The sequence below is a fragment of the Podarcis tiliguerta genome (genome assembly GCF_965153285.1).
Source record: "Podarcis tiliguerta genome assembly, chromosome: 12".
Taxonomy (NCBI): Eukaryota; Metazoa; Chordata; class Lepidosauria; order Squamata; family Lacertidae; genus Podarcis; species Podarcis tiliguerta.
The window spans coordinates 14399589-14415596 of NC_139545.1; the positions used below are offsets into that span (position 1 = coordinate 14399589).

General features: G+C 46.0%; 3 protein-coding genes across 14 annotated transcripts in view; 1 reads left to right on the plus strand and 2 right to left on the minus strand.

Moving 5' to 3' along the window:
* NEK11 (NIMA related kinase 11) overlaps positions 1-401 on the minus strand; it is an 85291-nt gene extending 84890 nt beyond the window's left edge. For 2 of the 5 annotated variants that reach the window (XR_014503349.1, XM_083404924.1), the window contains exon 1: positions 167-306. The gene's annotated coding sequence lies outside the window, so the exon portion shown is untranslated. Of the gene's footprint in view, positions 1-101 lie in introns of all 5 variants that reach the window. The other 3 variants (XM_083404926.1, XM_083404925.1, XM_083404928.1) reach the window with 3 other exon arrangements.
* ASTE1 (asteroid homolog 1) lies at positions 400-11731 on the plus strand. 3 transcript variants are annotated; one of them, XM_083404917.1, is made up of 5 exons: positions 400-520; positions 3602-4932; positions 6987-7197; positions 8192-8387; positions 10118-11731. In XM_083404917.1, the coding sequence occupies exons 2-5, from the start codon at positions 3622-3624 to the stop codon at positions 10413-10415; spliced, it is 2016 nt and encodes a 671-aa protein (XP_083261043.1). In that variant the 5' UTR covers positions 400-520; positions 3602-3621; the 3' UTR covers positions 10416-11731. The 3 variants fall into 3 exon arrangements, 2 of the variants coding, with proteins under 2 accessions (XP_083261043.1, XP_083261044.1); XR_014503344.1 differs by having other exon boundaries at positions 413-520; positions 8192-8577; positions 8923-11731; XM_083404918.1 differs by having other exon boundaries at positions 422-520; positions 3599-4932.
* Positions 11732-12168: 437 nt separating this feature from the next.
* Positions 12169-16008, minus strand: part of ATP2C1 (ATPase secretory pathway Ca2+ transporting 1) — a 68103-nt gene continuing 64263 nt past the window's right edge. For all 6 annotated transcript variants that reach the window (XR_014503338.1, XM_083404712.1, XM_083404713.1 and 3 more), the window contains 4 exons: positions 15674-15821; positions 14959-15054; positions 14586-14727; positions 12169-12942 (listed from right to left, as the gene is read on the minus strand). Coding sequence is in view for 5 of the 6 variants with exons in the window: in XM_083404712.1 (XP_083260838.1) it covers positions 12809-12942; positions 14586-14727; positions 14959-15054; positions 15674-15821 (520 nt within the window). In the remaining variant the exon portion in view is untranslated. The remainder of the gene's footprint in view (positions 12943-14585; positions 14728-14958; positions 15055-15673; positions 15822-16008) is intronic.

Here is a 16008-nt window from a genome sequence, read left to right on the forward strand (position 1 = left end):
TCGAGGCGTCTCGGCCAGGCCTACCTGAACGGGTCCCCTCCATCTTGAGAGAGGCTCCTTCCCCCCCCCCCAAAAAAATATATTAATTATATATACAGTACTTTAAATCGAGCGACGTCCGAAATATGAGGCGGACTGAGGGGCTGGGGAAGCGCCGTTCGTTTACCTTGTCCATTCACTCAGCGGAAGAGGCGAGCCCAATATTAATTGCGGGGGTGGTGGGGGGAAAGGGGAGGACCCCCCCCCTATAAAAGTCGCTGTGGGTGTGTACCTCCCACCCCACCCCTCCGCACACCTGGCTCCTTGGTACGGTCGGCTTCACAAACCTCCCGCCGCGCGAGTGTTTGGCTCGCGTCGCTAGGAGACGGCGCAGCGCGTGACGAAGGCGCGCTGCTTTCCCTGGGCGGGGAAACGGGGCTGCTTTGCCCCGCCCTCTTTTTCCCCTGGCTCGGACGCTTCCACAGGCCTCATATCTTGGGGGTGGGGGAGAGACTTTTTTGGGAGCGCCCCCGCAACGCAGGTAAGGTCGAGCTGTCCGCCTCCGTCGCGAACGATAGAACTGCTGGCATGTTTGTTAAAGCTAAGCAGGGTCCGGTGTGGTTTCAAATTGGATGGGAGACCGCTTCCTGCTTTGCAAGGGGCTGCGCGAGAAAGAGCCCTCGGGATCCCTTCCAACTCTGTTTTTATGGATGTGGGTAAGAAGAGAAGTCGCTGCTGCTGCTACTGCTGGAACTGGGTTCCCCCACCCGCTTTCAAAGCTGCCCAGCAGACGGAAATTCAACAGATGCAGCCCTCTGCAATTTCAGATAAGCCAGTTTCTGCCTGTCCATGTATTTAAACACACAGCAACATGGACGTAGCCAAGGGGGGAGAAGGAAGGGGTAGCTGCCCCACAAATCAATAAAATTCAATAAAAATACATGGCAAACTGAGGTTCTGCCGCCCCCCCCCCAACAAAAATCCTGGCTACGCCCATGCACAGGAAGGCTGGTGGTTCAACCCCACCCAGGGACAGCTGTGGGCAAGATGCCGGCATTGCAGGGGTTGGACTAGATGATCTCTGGATCACCGTCCAACTTTATGAGTCGCTGAATCCTGTGAGCAGTGGAACTCCTGCAAGATGGACTCCAACCAAAAGGAGGAACTTGAATTCTTAAAGGCTTGAGACTTCCTCAAAATTGCACACAGCTCTTTGGTTGCCACTCCTGCCTCTGACAAATGCTCAAGGAGGCAGGTATTCAAAAGGAATAGCCTTTCCCCATAACATTCTCATCATCTCACCAGTGACGTTTCCATAAGCTGATCGGCCCACCTAGCCTTTGGGTGGTAGGTAGGGCACTTGTTAAAGAAAAATCAAAAGTCTATGGCATAGGATTAAAAAGCCCTCCATTTTCACATACATTATTGTGTCCATACATGGTTTAAGAGACACCATTTGCAATAAGTTCTTAAAACGCTTATGGCATAGTTCAAGCAGTCATAGAATTGTAGAGTTGGAAGGGACCCATGGTAATCTAGTCCACCCCCCTGCAACGCTGTACTCTCAACACACGGTCTCCCAATTTGAAACCAAACCTTCTTAGCTTTGCAAATTGTGCTAGCCAATTTATTGCAGACATTCCTTGTCCTCCAAGGAGGACTATAAAGGTAAAGGGACCCCTGACCTTTAGGTCCACTCACGGACGACTCTGGGATTGCGGTGCTCATCTCGCTTTATTGGCCGAGGGAGCCGGCGTACAGCTTCCGGGTCATGTGGCCAGCATGACTAAGCTGCTTCTGGAGAACCAGAGCAGTGCACGGAAATGCCGTTTACCTTCCTGCCAGAGCAGTACCTATTTATCTACTTGCACTTTGACATGCTTTCAAACTGCTAGGTTGGCAGGAGCAGGGACTGAGCAACGGGAGCTCACCCCATCACGGGGATTCGAACCACCAACCTTCTGATCAGCAAGCCCTAGGCTCTGTGGTTTAGACCACAGCGTGACTATATACCACTTCAATTTCACATAAACTGTTTGAAATTTGTGAGAAAATCGCTAATCTTCTTTTACCTCCTGTCGATTACATAGCTTGGTAATGAGCTTGATCGTACTTGTATTTCTGTGTGTTTAAAAGGTAAAGGTAAAGGTACCCCTGCCCATACAGGCCAGTCTTGACAGACTCTAGGGTTGTGCGCCCATCTCACTTAAGAGGCCGGGGGCCAGCGCTGTCCGGAGACACTTCCGGGTCACGTGGCCAGCGTGACGAAGCTGTTCTTGTGAGCCAGAGCCGCACACGGAAACGCCGTTTACCTTCCCGCTAGTAAGCGGTCCCTGTTTATCTACTTGCACCCGGGAGTGCTTTCGAACTGCTAGGTTGGCAGGCGCTGTGTTTACGTTCCCCATTAAGCATCATTTCACCATGTACCTAGACTCTGAAAGCTTTTAAAAGTAAAGGACATGCCAATTCTCGATAGAGCAGATTCCAGGATCTATGGGGTTGGGCACCAAATTTTATGGGTCTGTCTCTGGAATCAAAGTTCATTTGGGGACCAGAGCCTTCTAGAGAGAGATGGATATGAAATGAATTGGGGTGAAATATGGAATGGGTTTGTGTTGACACACCTTTCTCGCGAGTCCTCACCTCTGCTCTGTTCCCCCAAAACTTTCCTGTATCCCTGGGCACTGCTGTGCATGCTTGTGGCATCAACCAGATCTCTTCTCTTATTGCCCTGCACTTGCCAGAAACGTCTGCCACCAGTCGCTTCAATAAATTTGCGGGGGAAGTGGTGGTATCTTTGAAGGTCTTGCTGTAGAAGTGGATAGCAGCAAAACCTCTGCACTAACAGTGGGAGCAGGATAGAGCCTTGGGTTAAGAATAGGGCTGGGCAATATATCGATACATCTTCCAAAACCGGTTTGAAGTCCATATGATATCTGTTTCGTAATCTTTGACCTGGCAATATATTGTGAATCATGAAGTGTGTGCGTGCGCATGCGCTATGCAAAAATCACAATGCGGGGAAAACCGTGAAGCCAGCCAGTGCCTCTACATAGCTCCATCCTTATTTCAGACATTGTGATATATCAGTATAGTGCGACGTTTAGCTGGTGGATGTATCACGATGCTGAACACCCGATATCGCCCACCCCTAGTTAAGAATGGGTTCAAAAGTAAAATGGATACATTTTGAAAGTTCATCAAATTAATCTACAGGGCTACCTCAGGTTAAGTACTTAATTCGTTCCGGAGCTCCGTTCTTAACCTGAAACTGTTCTTAACCTGAAGCACCACTTTAGCTAAAGGGGCCTCCTGCTGCTGCTGAGCCGCCGGAGCCTGATTTCTGTTCTTATCCTGAGCAAAGTTCTTAACCTGAAGCACTATTTCTGGGTTAGCGGAGTCTGTAACCTGAAGCTTATGTAACCTGAAGCATATGTAACCTCAGGTACTACTGTATTTGCACTGGCTCCAAATCAGGTTGAGATGGGTCATTGGTTGCCAATTAATCATCCAGGTGAAAAGGGTGCCAGTTACAATCCCAACAGCAGGTTTTGATTTTTTACTTGTTTTCCCTTGAATTGCACTGCATCTGCAGGGCTAATTTCTTCTTTTGTTTCAGCAGGGGCGTTTCAGCCCGGCAGCATGGGCATCCACGGATTAATGAGCTACGTAGGGGAGCATAGAGAGTTCTTTGTTGACCTGCAGTTGAGGGACACCAGTATAGTAATTGACGGAAATAACCTGTACCATCGCCTTTACTTTGATTCCAACCTGGACATGCGGCGCGGAGGGGATTACGATTCGTTTGCAGACGTCGCCCGCAAGTTTTTTGAAACGCTGACTCTGTGCGACATCCGGCCGTACGTCGTGCTAGATGGAGGGTGCGATGCGTCTGACAAAAAGCTGGCGACCATCAAGGAAAGAGCTCGGGAGAAGATCTTGTCAGCCTATTCTCTCTCCTGTGGCGGCGGTGGCGGCAGTCTGCTGCCTTTGCTCATTAGAGAAGCCTTCAAGCAGATCTTGACCAGCTTGCGAGTGCCTTTCGTCCAGTCTTTTTCGGAAGCGGACAGGGACATTGTGTCATTAGCCAATCACTTGAATTGCCCGGTGTTAACTTTAGATAGCGACTTTTGCATTTTTGACCTGAAAGCCGGCTATTGTCCTCTGAATTACTTTCAGTGGAGAAGCCTGGCCTCGTGCAAAGACTCGCAAGACTGCTACATCCCAGCACGGCGCTTCTCGTTAGAGAGGTTTTGTGGCCATTTCAGCAATATGAACAAAACCCTCCTGCCTCTCTTTGCGGTGATGAATGGCAACGATCATATTAACCTGCCGGCTATAGAAATGTTCTTTAGCAAGGTACGCCTTCCCGTCGGAAGCTCCAGGCAGAAATGTCGAAAGCACGTCCGCATTCAAGGGTTGCTGAACTGGCTGTCTCGCTTTGCTGATCCTGCTGAGGCTGTAGAAAATGTACTGAAATATGTTAACAAGCACGAGAAAGAGGAAACAAGGCAGCTTCTCTGTACTTTTATGGAGGAATACGAACCGTCCAGTGTCAGTCTCAAAGATTTTTTCCAGAATGGAGTTTATGAATCGGAGGAAGCCAAGAAATTGGAGTTGCCTCCGTGGATTCTTACTGCGTTAGCAAAAGGCCTTATAGCGCCATTCGTCAGTGATGCCCTGATATTAAAAAGAACAATTCTCCACGTTCAGGTAGAGAATATGCAAAGGCCTAGTGCTAACGCCATATCTCTACCAATTCGACAAATCATCTATGGATTACTTCTGGGCGCTTCGCAGGGTTCGGTCAGTGCCTCCTCGGGAAAAGCACCCACTCGCGTTTTCCATGAATTTGACAGAATACAAAGAGCACTCAAGAAATCGTTCGTCCAAGCGGCAGCGTTGTCCGGACATTTTTGTAGCGACCAGTACTCTCTGAATACGTTAAGCGAGGTAAATGGCTCAAAATGGCAGGCATAAAGCAAACATATCAGTAGTGTTTGAATACTGCGGTTCTGTAAGGGGGGGGGGGAGGAAATAATGTGATGTTGGGCACAGAATCCAACTTCTTGAGGCTATCAGCTTTCAATTTTTTATTTAAAAAGAAAGCTTTCCAGCCTTTATAGTTGGGTACATGTGAAAATACATGGGCAATGCTTGCTGAATTGTCAAAAGCTCTGCATAAGATTCCTAATGGTTAGCAGGAGCCTAAGCGGTGTTAGAAACTCAGACAGATAAGCGAAGCACCAAATTGCATCTTACTCCTCGGTTCCAGTCACCATCACAGAATGTCTAGGCACCATTTTTTTTCAAAAAAAACTATACTTATTATTATTATTTATTTCATTTCTTTACCACTTCATATTTTAATGAAAAGATCTCACTGCAGTTGACAACACATTAAAACATCAAATAAAATGATCCAGAATAAAACAAATTCAAGCTTCAAGGAAAATAATTCAGATCCTTCTCTAAGGGACATTTAGCTTTCCCCATATTTATTTACCTAGTTACCGTATTTTTTGCTCCATAGGGCACACTGGACCATAGGGCGCACCTAGTTTTTAGAGGGGGAAATCGAGAAAAAAAATCTTATTTCCCCCTCAGCCCCAAAGAGCAGTGTACGGGCTGTGTGCAGCCTCTCCCTGCTGGAGGGGTTGCGCGTGGCTACGGCACAAGCCAAGACAGCGAGCGGGATCCATGCCATAGCCGCATGCAACCCCTCCAGCAGGGAGAGGCTGCGCGGGGCTAAAGAAGCCCGCGTGCCATAGCCACGTGCAGCCTCTCCCTGCTGGGAGAGCAAGACTCTCCTGGCTTCAGCGAAAGGAACCTGAGGCCTCCAGAACGTAGCGGGAACTCGCGCTGCGCTCCGAAGGCTTCAGGCGGCTATCCCTGAAGCCTGGAGAGCGAGGGGGGTCGGTGCGCACTGACACCTCTCGCTCTCCAGGCTTCAGCGAAAGCAACGCAAAGCCTCCGGAGCGCGGAGGGAGCGCTCCCTCTGCGCTTCAGAGGCTTCGCGTTGCTATCGCCGAAGCCAAGGATCCTGCATTCACTCCATAGGACACACACACATTTCCCCTTAATTTTTGGAGGGGGGGAAATGCGTCCTATAGAGCGAAAAATACGGTAATTTATAGAGCTGTCCCATAGCAGAATTACTCTAGGAAACCAGTGTGGTGTAGTGTTTAAGAGTGTCGGACTAGGACCTGGGAGATGACGGTTCAAATCACCACTCAGTCGTGAAGTTCCCTGGGTGACCTCAGGTCAGTCACACCCTCTTAACCTACCTGATAGGGTCGTTGCAGGGATTAACTGAGGAGGGGTGAACCATGTACTCCATGGAGAAAAAGGTGGGATTTCAATGCAATAAGCTCTTTAGCCTAGCTCAGTGGTTTTCAACCAGTGTGCCGTGGCCCCTGATGGTCAGGGGTGTCGTGGGCAACACTGGCCTCTGCCCCTCTTTCCTTCTCTCCCTTCCTTGGCAGGGGGTTGGACTCGATGGCCCTTGTGGTCTATTCCAACTCTATGATTCTATGATTCCTCTTAGGTCCTCTTACATCTCTGCCTCCCAAAGGCTTGCACAGCTGTTTGTTGCAGCAGCCCTGGCTACAAGCTCCCCAGGCAAATGGTGCCTCTGGGGCTGGCCTGGGGGTGCTTCCCAGGCCCCTGTGAGGCAATGTGAGGAGGCATCTCTCTTCAGGGGGCAGCTCAGAGACCAGGGGGCAGCTGCGACTCTGCAGGCAAGGGGTGACACAACTGGGCTCCTGAGCCCCACAGGGGTGCTGCAGAAAGAATGCAGTTGGTCAAGAGAGCTGTGGGCTCAAAAAGGTTGAAAACCTCTGCCTTAGTTGCTTAAGAAAGCTGAAAGGGCCAGCCAGATGGAGATGTCCATTGCCAGCCTGGTATCCAGAGATCTCCCTGTGGTTCCAATTGGACCCACACCAGTTGCAAACTGATTCACATCCAGTTGAAATTTCATGAAGGCTTGGCCATTTTTTTATGCACAGGTTCCCTTAGCAGACCGCCTGATCCTTTTGTTGGAGACATTGGGAGTGACAGCCAGCATCCTGGAGCCAGTTCCTTGTCACCTGCGGCTTCCTCTGGCCGTGACTTGTTACTGGACGCAGTGTTCAGAACCCAAAGCGAAGTTACAGCACACGAAAGCCTTACTACTTGGAGTCGTAGTTGGGGAACTTGATAAAGCGATACATAGTCCAGGTAGGTTCAGCTTTAGTCCTCTTTTTCGTCCTGGCATTGCCAACGACTCTTTTCTTAATTTGCACACTGGGGCTTTTACATGAAAGGCCAGAGGATCTGCTTTGCATGCAGGAGAGTCCAGGTTCAATCCCTGACATCTCTACGTTGGGCTGCGAGAGGATGCAATCTGAAACCCTGGAGACAATGCTGAACAAAATGGACCCAGTGGTCTAACTCAGTATAAGGTGATTGTGGCTGGCATCCATCTGTCTCGAGAGACCATGGAGTGCGCCTCCAGGGGTGAAATCAGACCATTGCTTTAGCAGCACCAATTTGACACACACACCCCAGCGCAAGCCTGGGCAGCCCAGACCACAAGACTCTCAGCCTCGCTGATCTGGTCCAGGCACCTCCAAGCTCTCAGCCTCACTGATCTGGTCCAAGCACCTCCAGGCAGTATAACGTGGTTCCTTTCCCCTCCATTTCCTCCTCACAACAACCCTGTGAGGTAGGTTAGACTGCAAGGTCCCAAGGTCACCCAGTGGACTTGCTGGCAGAGTGGGGATTTCAATGCTGGTCTCTTTGGTCCAGCCCTTCAACCCCACTTTCTCTTAACATGTTACAGTGGTACCTCGGGTTACAGACGCTTCAGGTTACAGACGCTTCAGGTTACAGACTCTGCTAACCCAGAAATAGTGCTTCAGGTTAAGAACTTTGCTTCAGGATGAGAACAGAAATTGTGCTCCGGCGGCGTGGCAGCAGCAGGAGGCCCCATTAGCTAAAGTGGTGCTTCAGGTTAAGAACAGTTTCAGGTTAAGTACGGACCTCCGGAACGAATTAAGTACTTAACCCGAGGTACCACTGTAATAGGCTTAGGTGCTATCAAGTAGGCCGGGACTACTATTTGGCAGAGATGGTTATGGTTTCAAATATTTCAAATAGCAATGCATGCATTTGTGCTTAAATGTCTCAAAACATCCTGAATTCTCTCCCCCGCACACTAATTCGTGTCCAGATCCCAAGTGTCCACCAATTGAGATCGATAAAATTGTGTATGAACAGTTCTTGAAATGGAAAAAAGACACATCGCAGAAAGAAGCAATGGAATTAGACGCTGCCCACATCTTCTGCCAGTGGCAGTGCTGCCTTCAGATGGGATTGTATCTCAACCAACTCCTTTGTAGTCCTCTCCTTGAGCCAGATCTTACACGGTAAGAGTTCCCAAGGCTGCAAGTCCTACTGAATCAGCTGCTCTTTTCCCACTTCTTTTTTCCAAGTCAGGAATGGTGGTGGTTTTAGTCCAGCAAAATCCAGAAGGCCAGAGGTTAGCCACCCTGACATATAGGAGCAGAAATGCATAAAACAGCCCCATGATTCCACAGTCCTGAGCTACACCAACCAGTGGCTTAGCGTGGGTTGTCAGCACCCGGGGCAAGGCAAGTAATTTGCACCCCCTGACCAGGGGCAAGGCAAGTAGTTTGCGCCCCCCCCCCCGCTGCACTGTCCCTCCCCCAGATAGTCCCTCGCTCTCTCTCTGCACCGCACGCCTGGCACCCTCCCCTCCACAGTGGGCGGCGACCCGGCGGCTCGGATCGGATTCGCACAGCCAGCACTGCAGTGAGAGAGAGTGAGTGAGCCAGGCAGGGGCAGAGAGCTGCGAGTGCGAGCGCCCCCCCCCCCAGATGTTGCGCCCGGTGCAGCTGGCCCCCCTGCACCCCCCACGCTACGCCACTGACACCAACAAAGCAACCTTGGAGTGAATGTTAAAATTCCCCAGGACTGAGAGATGGGGCTCCAACACCAGACTGAAGGCCACGTTGATAAGCTTGGCTAAGGAATCTGTTACCCAAATGCCTAAGAGGTACACTAACAGAATTCCTCGTCCAGGCTTCATTAACTTGGTGCCCTGTTTTAGACAGCTGTGTTGGCAGGGACTGATGGGGACTGTAGTTCAAAATATCTGGATGGTACCAGGTTGGGGGAGGCTTTCCGAGCCTCTCCCAAGACCCACACACCAAGGTGGAATCTACACACATATAAAAAAACGCTGCGAAAATGCTTTTTAAAAAACGTTTCAAAAAATATATTGAATTTGCCATAGCACACCATCGCCATCTAGTGTCACATTTGTATACTGCACTTTATGACACATTTAAAATGTTTTATTTGCAGCTGTATAGCTGAGTCCCAAGTCTAAGCACTCAAGGTAGTTTACTGGACAAGGCATAAGGTGAGCAAGGTGGTTAATAGTATGCTGCTGACAACACCAAGGTTGCAGGTTTGATTCCTATATGGGACAACTGCATGTTTTGCATTGCAGGGGGTTGGACTAGATGATCCTCAGGGTCCCTTCCAACTCCACGATTCTATGTTGATTATGGCCACTCCACCTCACCCTCTCTCTGTATTTCCACTTTGGGCAGGAAGGAGCCAGGCCACTTATAGTCGCCTCATCAAACCAGATCTTGGTTTGCCAAGATCAAATCCTTTATCATAGACTTTCCTCCATCATTCCTAGTTCAGCAATTTCTGATTTCTCTCTCCAAAAGCCTGCTCTTTATACGATTGGCCTCCTCCATCCAGATTCTCTATTTTTCCCTACGGCCATCTCACTTTAAGAAAGTTGTCCTGTGGAAGGTTGCGACTGAATTCTCTCCTCTACTTTCCCCCACCAGCCCCCAAACTCCCTCTATGCTTTTCCCATTTTCATCCCCATGATACGAGGCAATTCTTAAGACCTCTAAAAATATTATCAAACTAGGAGAGAAAGGAGGCTGGGTGCTTTTAAGTACCTGCTTCAAATACAAAGTCTTAAAATACATCTTTATGTTGTAAAGGACACCCTTCACATCTTGAGTTCTCAAACCATAAAATAATAACTTGTACCAACAGCACCAAGCTGTGCTAGATGCTAACTACTTTCCCTCCCGTCTTTTGACAGGCTTTACAATGGGACCCTGGTGCACAGACTGTATCGTGAGCTTAAATCATCCTCCTCACCAGAGAACCTGCTCAGTGCATCTCCAAAAATGTATCAGCTTTACAGCAACATGATACATATAGTGAAAGGTATAGCACCGCCAGACTTCTTCCAGAAAAAGAAGAAACCCAAATCGCGCAGGAAAAAGAACAATCAAACCACTGATCAAGGGCTGGATAAAAGAGAAAGCGCCATGTTGGAAACTTTGCCTTCATGCAGTATTAACAACAGATTTGAAGCATTAATGGTGGAGAACTGAAAGCCCAGTCTACTAGAAAGTGGCTGTGTGTCCTTTGCATTGAAGACTTCAGAAGTCCTCTCTCAAAATGAGTCTTCAAGAAACAATGACAGGAATCATATGGTGCTATTATGCTTGATTTGCTTGGTCTTAGTTACAGGAGGAAATGGCTTCTTACCTTTGAGTAGTACTATTGCAGTGAGTAGTCTGAGCGACTAGGGGATTTACAATGTCTCTTGTGCACATGGAAATCCTCACTATACCCTTCCCCCTCTATGGCCAATGACAAATCCCTGAAAGCTGACAAATACACATTGCTCATTCAATAGTTTTTACATGCAGTTCCAAGACTCATGTTTTGACTCCCCGTTGCCCCTCTCCCCCCATTATTTTTTTATATACAATATCTGCAAGAAAGATTTTGTTTTTTCAGACTGGTCTTTTCTTGGCACTTCGACCAGTGTGTTACAAATATTTCACAATATACCTGATAAAAGTTTCCTAACACCTGCCAAATGTCCGAGGACAAAATCAGAATTATGCTAGACAAGTTTCAGCAGATATGGCTGCATTTCCAAGGGGATATTTCTTAAGAGAGATTCATTCCCCTTCCCCAATAGATTTTTTAAAAAACAAACAGAGAGAAGCAATGGATAAGAACCCACTCTTCTTGTTTGTTCCCTCGAATACTAGGAAGACACTAATTACGTCTCATGAAACATAGTGGATAGCCCCAACATCCTTGTGAGTTCAATTTGAATAGAACATGATGTCTAAATTTGCACAGGCAGTCATTAAAACAAACGAAACCACGTTTTAATCCTACCACTCAGAAAGTATGAACTGAAGGACACACATATTCAACATGCTGTGTGCACTAAAGTTCATTATTAACAAAAAGCACACAGCATGTCAGTAAGGCCTTGGAAGTGACCTGCCAAAATCTTCTTGCAAAAATGTCATCAATGTGGGTGGTGGAAGGGAATAGTAGCCCATAATACTTGCAGCAGGCTGGAATCCAAAGTTGTCGCTGAGCGAAAATCACACCTATGCAAGCACATGTGATGAGGTTTGGTGATTCCCCGCCCCCCCTTCCAACCTATCATGCTGTTATCGAATCGGCTCAGGAGGGCCTTCAGAAGCCAGCTCCTCAGGGGGTCTGTGGTGGGATTGGGAAGCCTAGAAAGCCCTGGTTTGACCACAAAACACCATAGATCCTGACCATAGTTCACAAGTGATTCTGATCCACTCTTCATACAAAACAGTGAAGATTTGTTGTATACCAATATTGATGAATTCGAGCTTTTTAAATAAAGTTTTTTTCCATTTGCATCAAATCACACTGAATGCATTACCAAAAAAAATGTATAAAGAAACCATGGGGAAATGAAATGAAAAGGGATGAAATGCATTAAAATGGGGAACACAGTAGATCAACTAAGTGCACCTCAGAAATACAGACGTTCTCATCTTGCTTATTAAAGGGAAGAAAGAAAACAAAGGCTCATGGGCTTGAAGCTGCTGTTAGGATGTGGTTCATCTGAGATCAGGAATGCTAAAGCAGGACAGGACATACAAAGCCTATATTTGGACTTACAGCCAATATTTGTGGAACCTCACTGGTCCAAGGAGTTCCTAGTTCAGCAGAACAGGAAGTTGTTAAATTTGGCCAAGTAAAAGATCTAGCTCACTGTGGAAGCGAAAAAATTCAGAAATCATTTTTCAGTTTGTGACCCAGCTTCATTTAAAATACCAAGTTACACATTCACACGTATTTTAAGAAAAGCAGACATTTACTTCAAAATTGCAATTATAGGCTTTTCAATCACAAAAAGGAAGAAAAGACAGTGATCCGACAGTGGTCACATCCTGTGCAAAGAACATAGGATACCTAAAAAATAAAAGCACAAGCTACACATTGCAGGATAATGTAAATAAATACAGAATCTGAAAATATGGCACTCTTGTATCTCACTCTAGACCAGATGGAATGCCTTGAATATTTCATAGTTAAGTCCCACCACCGTCATAAAAGTAAAGGGTTTCTTTAAATAAAAACTAAAATCTTTATATCTAATACACATTTCTATACATGTATATCTCTTAAGAGCAAAAGGTGGGCAAGACTTTTGACTTTTTAATTTTTAAAGTAGCCTCTCACACACTTACAAAGTTCCATACAATCTGAAAAGTAAAGTTTTGTCTTTGAGGAAAAAATATTACCAAAGTTGCATAATTGTTTATTACTCCCCTGGCTGGAAGATTTAGAATTCACCAGTCTTTAAAAATTGCCAGTGTTCATCCATCAGGGAAAAGGAGGGACTTGTCAAAAGCCCTTGTATCTTCTCGTGATAACTTCCTCCATCATATGACAGCAGTTTCTAGTTTTGCAAACGGAAAGAATGCAATGTGCATCATACATCAAGAAAAGACGGCAAGGACGAAGAACCGCCATGTTTCTGGGGCTTCTCCCTGCTCCTTTCAACCTTCTTTATGATCTCTGCTACTATACACACTGATGAGGTGAGTCCCAGAAGAAACAGCAAATCTAAACAAAAAAGAAAAAAGAAAGGTGTTTTTCCCCGTTAAAAAACAGCAGAATTATACAGGTATTGAGTAACAGCTTTTCTTTTCTTGCCCATTTTTATTCCTTTTCAAATTTATAACAAATCAAAACTAAATTAAAATTAATCAACTGAGTAGCTGTTTTTCAGCTAGCCAGAAATACAAAGCTATAATCAACTGTTTAGCTATGAAAAAACTTGGAGTCAAGCTGTTTGTCCTTTGGACTAACTTGCCAGATATTTTATGGTCATAAACAGAACAAATTCTTGCTGGCCTTGCTAGCCATGCCAAAATGTCAGATTCCATACTCCTGCCCTTTCACTATAATCCCATGTATGCTAACAGAAGCAGGTCCCACTACATTCTAGGGGCTTAAAGGTAAAGGTACCCCTGACCATTAGGTCCAGTCGCGGACGACTCTGGGGTTGCGGTGCTCATCTCATTCTATAGACCAAGGGAGCCGGCGTTTGTCCGCAGACAGCTTCCGGGTCATGTGGCCAGCATGACTAAGCTGCTTCTAGTGAACCAGACAGCACACGGAAACGCCGTTTACCTTCCCGCTAGAGAGGTACCTATTTATCTACTTGCACTTGACGTGCTTTCGAACTGCTAGGTGGGCAGGAGCTGGGACTGAACAAAGGAAGCTCACCCCGTCATGGGGCTTCAAACCACCGACCTTCTGATCGGCAAGCCCTAGGCTCTGTGGTTTAGACCACGGCGCCACCTGCGTCCCTTCTATGGGGCTTACTCCCAAGCTAACTGTGTACAGCCATAGTCTCTGATCTTCAGTTGTGCCTTTCAGAGCTGGGGGAAAGAGCAAAGGGCTGTTTGGTTATGGATGGTGACCGCCAAAAGACCAGGCTTGTACTAGCCTTCTCTCAGGAGGGGAGTGTTGGGGCCAAGCTGGCCAGTTGCAGCCTTCCTCTCTAGTTTGGCAGCTGTGAGGGATCTTTCCTGTCATTGCACTGAGCGCTTTTAAATCTTAGTGCAATGTTAAGATGAGCACCACACCAGCTCTGAGCTGGACAGAAAGGTGGGGGTTCATCCCTTTAAACTGAATCAAAGCTACATGTCATAAACCCTCATTTCTGCTTTCACCCTCATCTTGGTCATACAGGCTCGAAAGCAAGAGCAATATTTCAGTGTTGCCATTATGTGAAAGATACAGTCGTACCTCAGGTTAAATGTGCTTCAGGTTGAGCGTTTTCAGGTTATGCTCCGCAGCGACCCGGAAGTAACAAAGCGCGTTACTTCTGGGTTTTGCCGCTCGCGCATGCGCAGACGCTCAAAATGACGTCATGCGCATGCGCGGAAGCAGTGAATCACGACCCGCGCATGAGCAGATGTGGGTTGCATTTGCTTCAGGATGCAAACGGGGCTCCGGAACGGATCCCTTTTGCATCCAGAGGTACCACTGTGGCTGTCGAGGGGGACAATGCTGAAGTTGCTCTTAAAAATGGAATTTCTGCCACCTTGTATCCACTCCAAAGTGTCCCCCCAAATCATTTAACTATATTAATGTTCTAAGTCTAAGCCCTATTTGTTAATGCCTTACAAAACAAATTACCAAGGAAATAATGTACTTGTCTATATCTGTTGTCCGCTGAACAAGAAAAAAACTCTCACCTAGTATGCTTAGACTCTCAGTTTGAAAAACTTTCTGAAGAGGAGGGAAGTAGATTACTAGTAGCTGCCCCATGATCGATCCAAGCACTGCGTAACAGAACATTTTGTTGCTGCAGAGTCCAATCTCAAACACAGATTTAGTCTGCAAATAGAAACATAACATCTATGATTTTATTCTTGTGCATTCTAGTTATTTGAGATTATCCATCTTAACTCAAATGATAGGGTGATTACATACTCATCTATTAGCATTTTGGGAGCTTGAATTAAGTTATGGCTTTGAGCTACTTGCATCTGTGAAATTTTGACAATTTGCAGAGGTTGTTTTCACTTTTTCAAAATACCATATCTTTAAACACAGGCAGTCACATACCTGAGATCTGGAACTCAAAGCATTGAACATATCAAAAAATACAAAGCACGTAAACGTCATTGTTGTATCTCGAGGAGTTATGCCATTGTCTCGCAGCTGCAGAGAGAAAAAGAGAGAGAGAGAATTAATATATGCAGTTCTCTGCCACTTTACAATAAAACATTTTAAATTCCACCCAACATAATACTACGAAGCATCAGTCCTCTAGCCAAGTGTGGAAGTATCGCTATTGTCTGATCTAGGCGCCTAAGAATTTGATACTGGCATCTAGAATTTTAATTTATTCCTCAGCTGTGTGTAGGACTGCTACCTAGAACTATAATTATTTCCTATCTTCCTCATACCATATCTGCATATTTTTTTTAAAAAAAAATACAACCAGACCGTTTAATCTCTATTGCACACAACCTTTAAAACCTCTGCATGATTTACCGTAATTGCCAAACCTAAGTTTAAGATCAGTTGAAGTATATAAACATTGGTATTTTACAGTTTTTCTTTATTGCTATGGTGTTTTCTTACACTGGTTTTGAAATGCTTCTCCATCTGAAAAGCAGGTGGCCATGCACCTCAATAACACTGGGTTCATGGACTTACTTGCATGGTTCTTTTGCACAGTCTATGTACTTTTATATTTGCAACTATTGGCATATATGAAGCACTGCAAGCAGATAATAAATACACATTTTTTTAAAAAAAATCATCTTTGTCATACCTCTCGCCAGAAGACAAATAATGTTCCACATACAATAATTATAGATGAAACTAGTATTTTAACAATCAGATTTCTGGTCAAAATGCTATCCTTGACATTTCTTGGAGGCTTTCGAATAACATCTTTATCCACAGGCTCAACTCCAAGGCTAGAAATAAGAACACAAATAACTTTTTGAAAGTTTAGATTGATTGAGGCATCATAAAATCAAATTAATGTAGACAGGGACTCAGACATACTTTTCAATAAAGGTTTGTATGTGTCAAGGCAACCCAAGCATTACTGCTTAATTCTTATGATCTAATTAACTATGATTAGTACTTGATCATGATTGG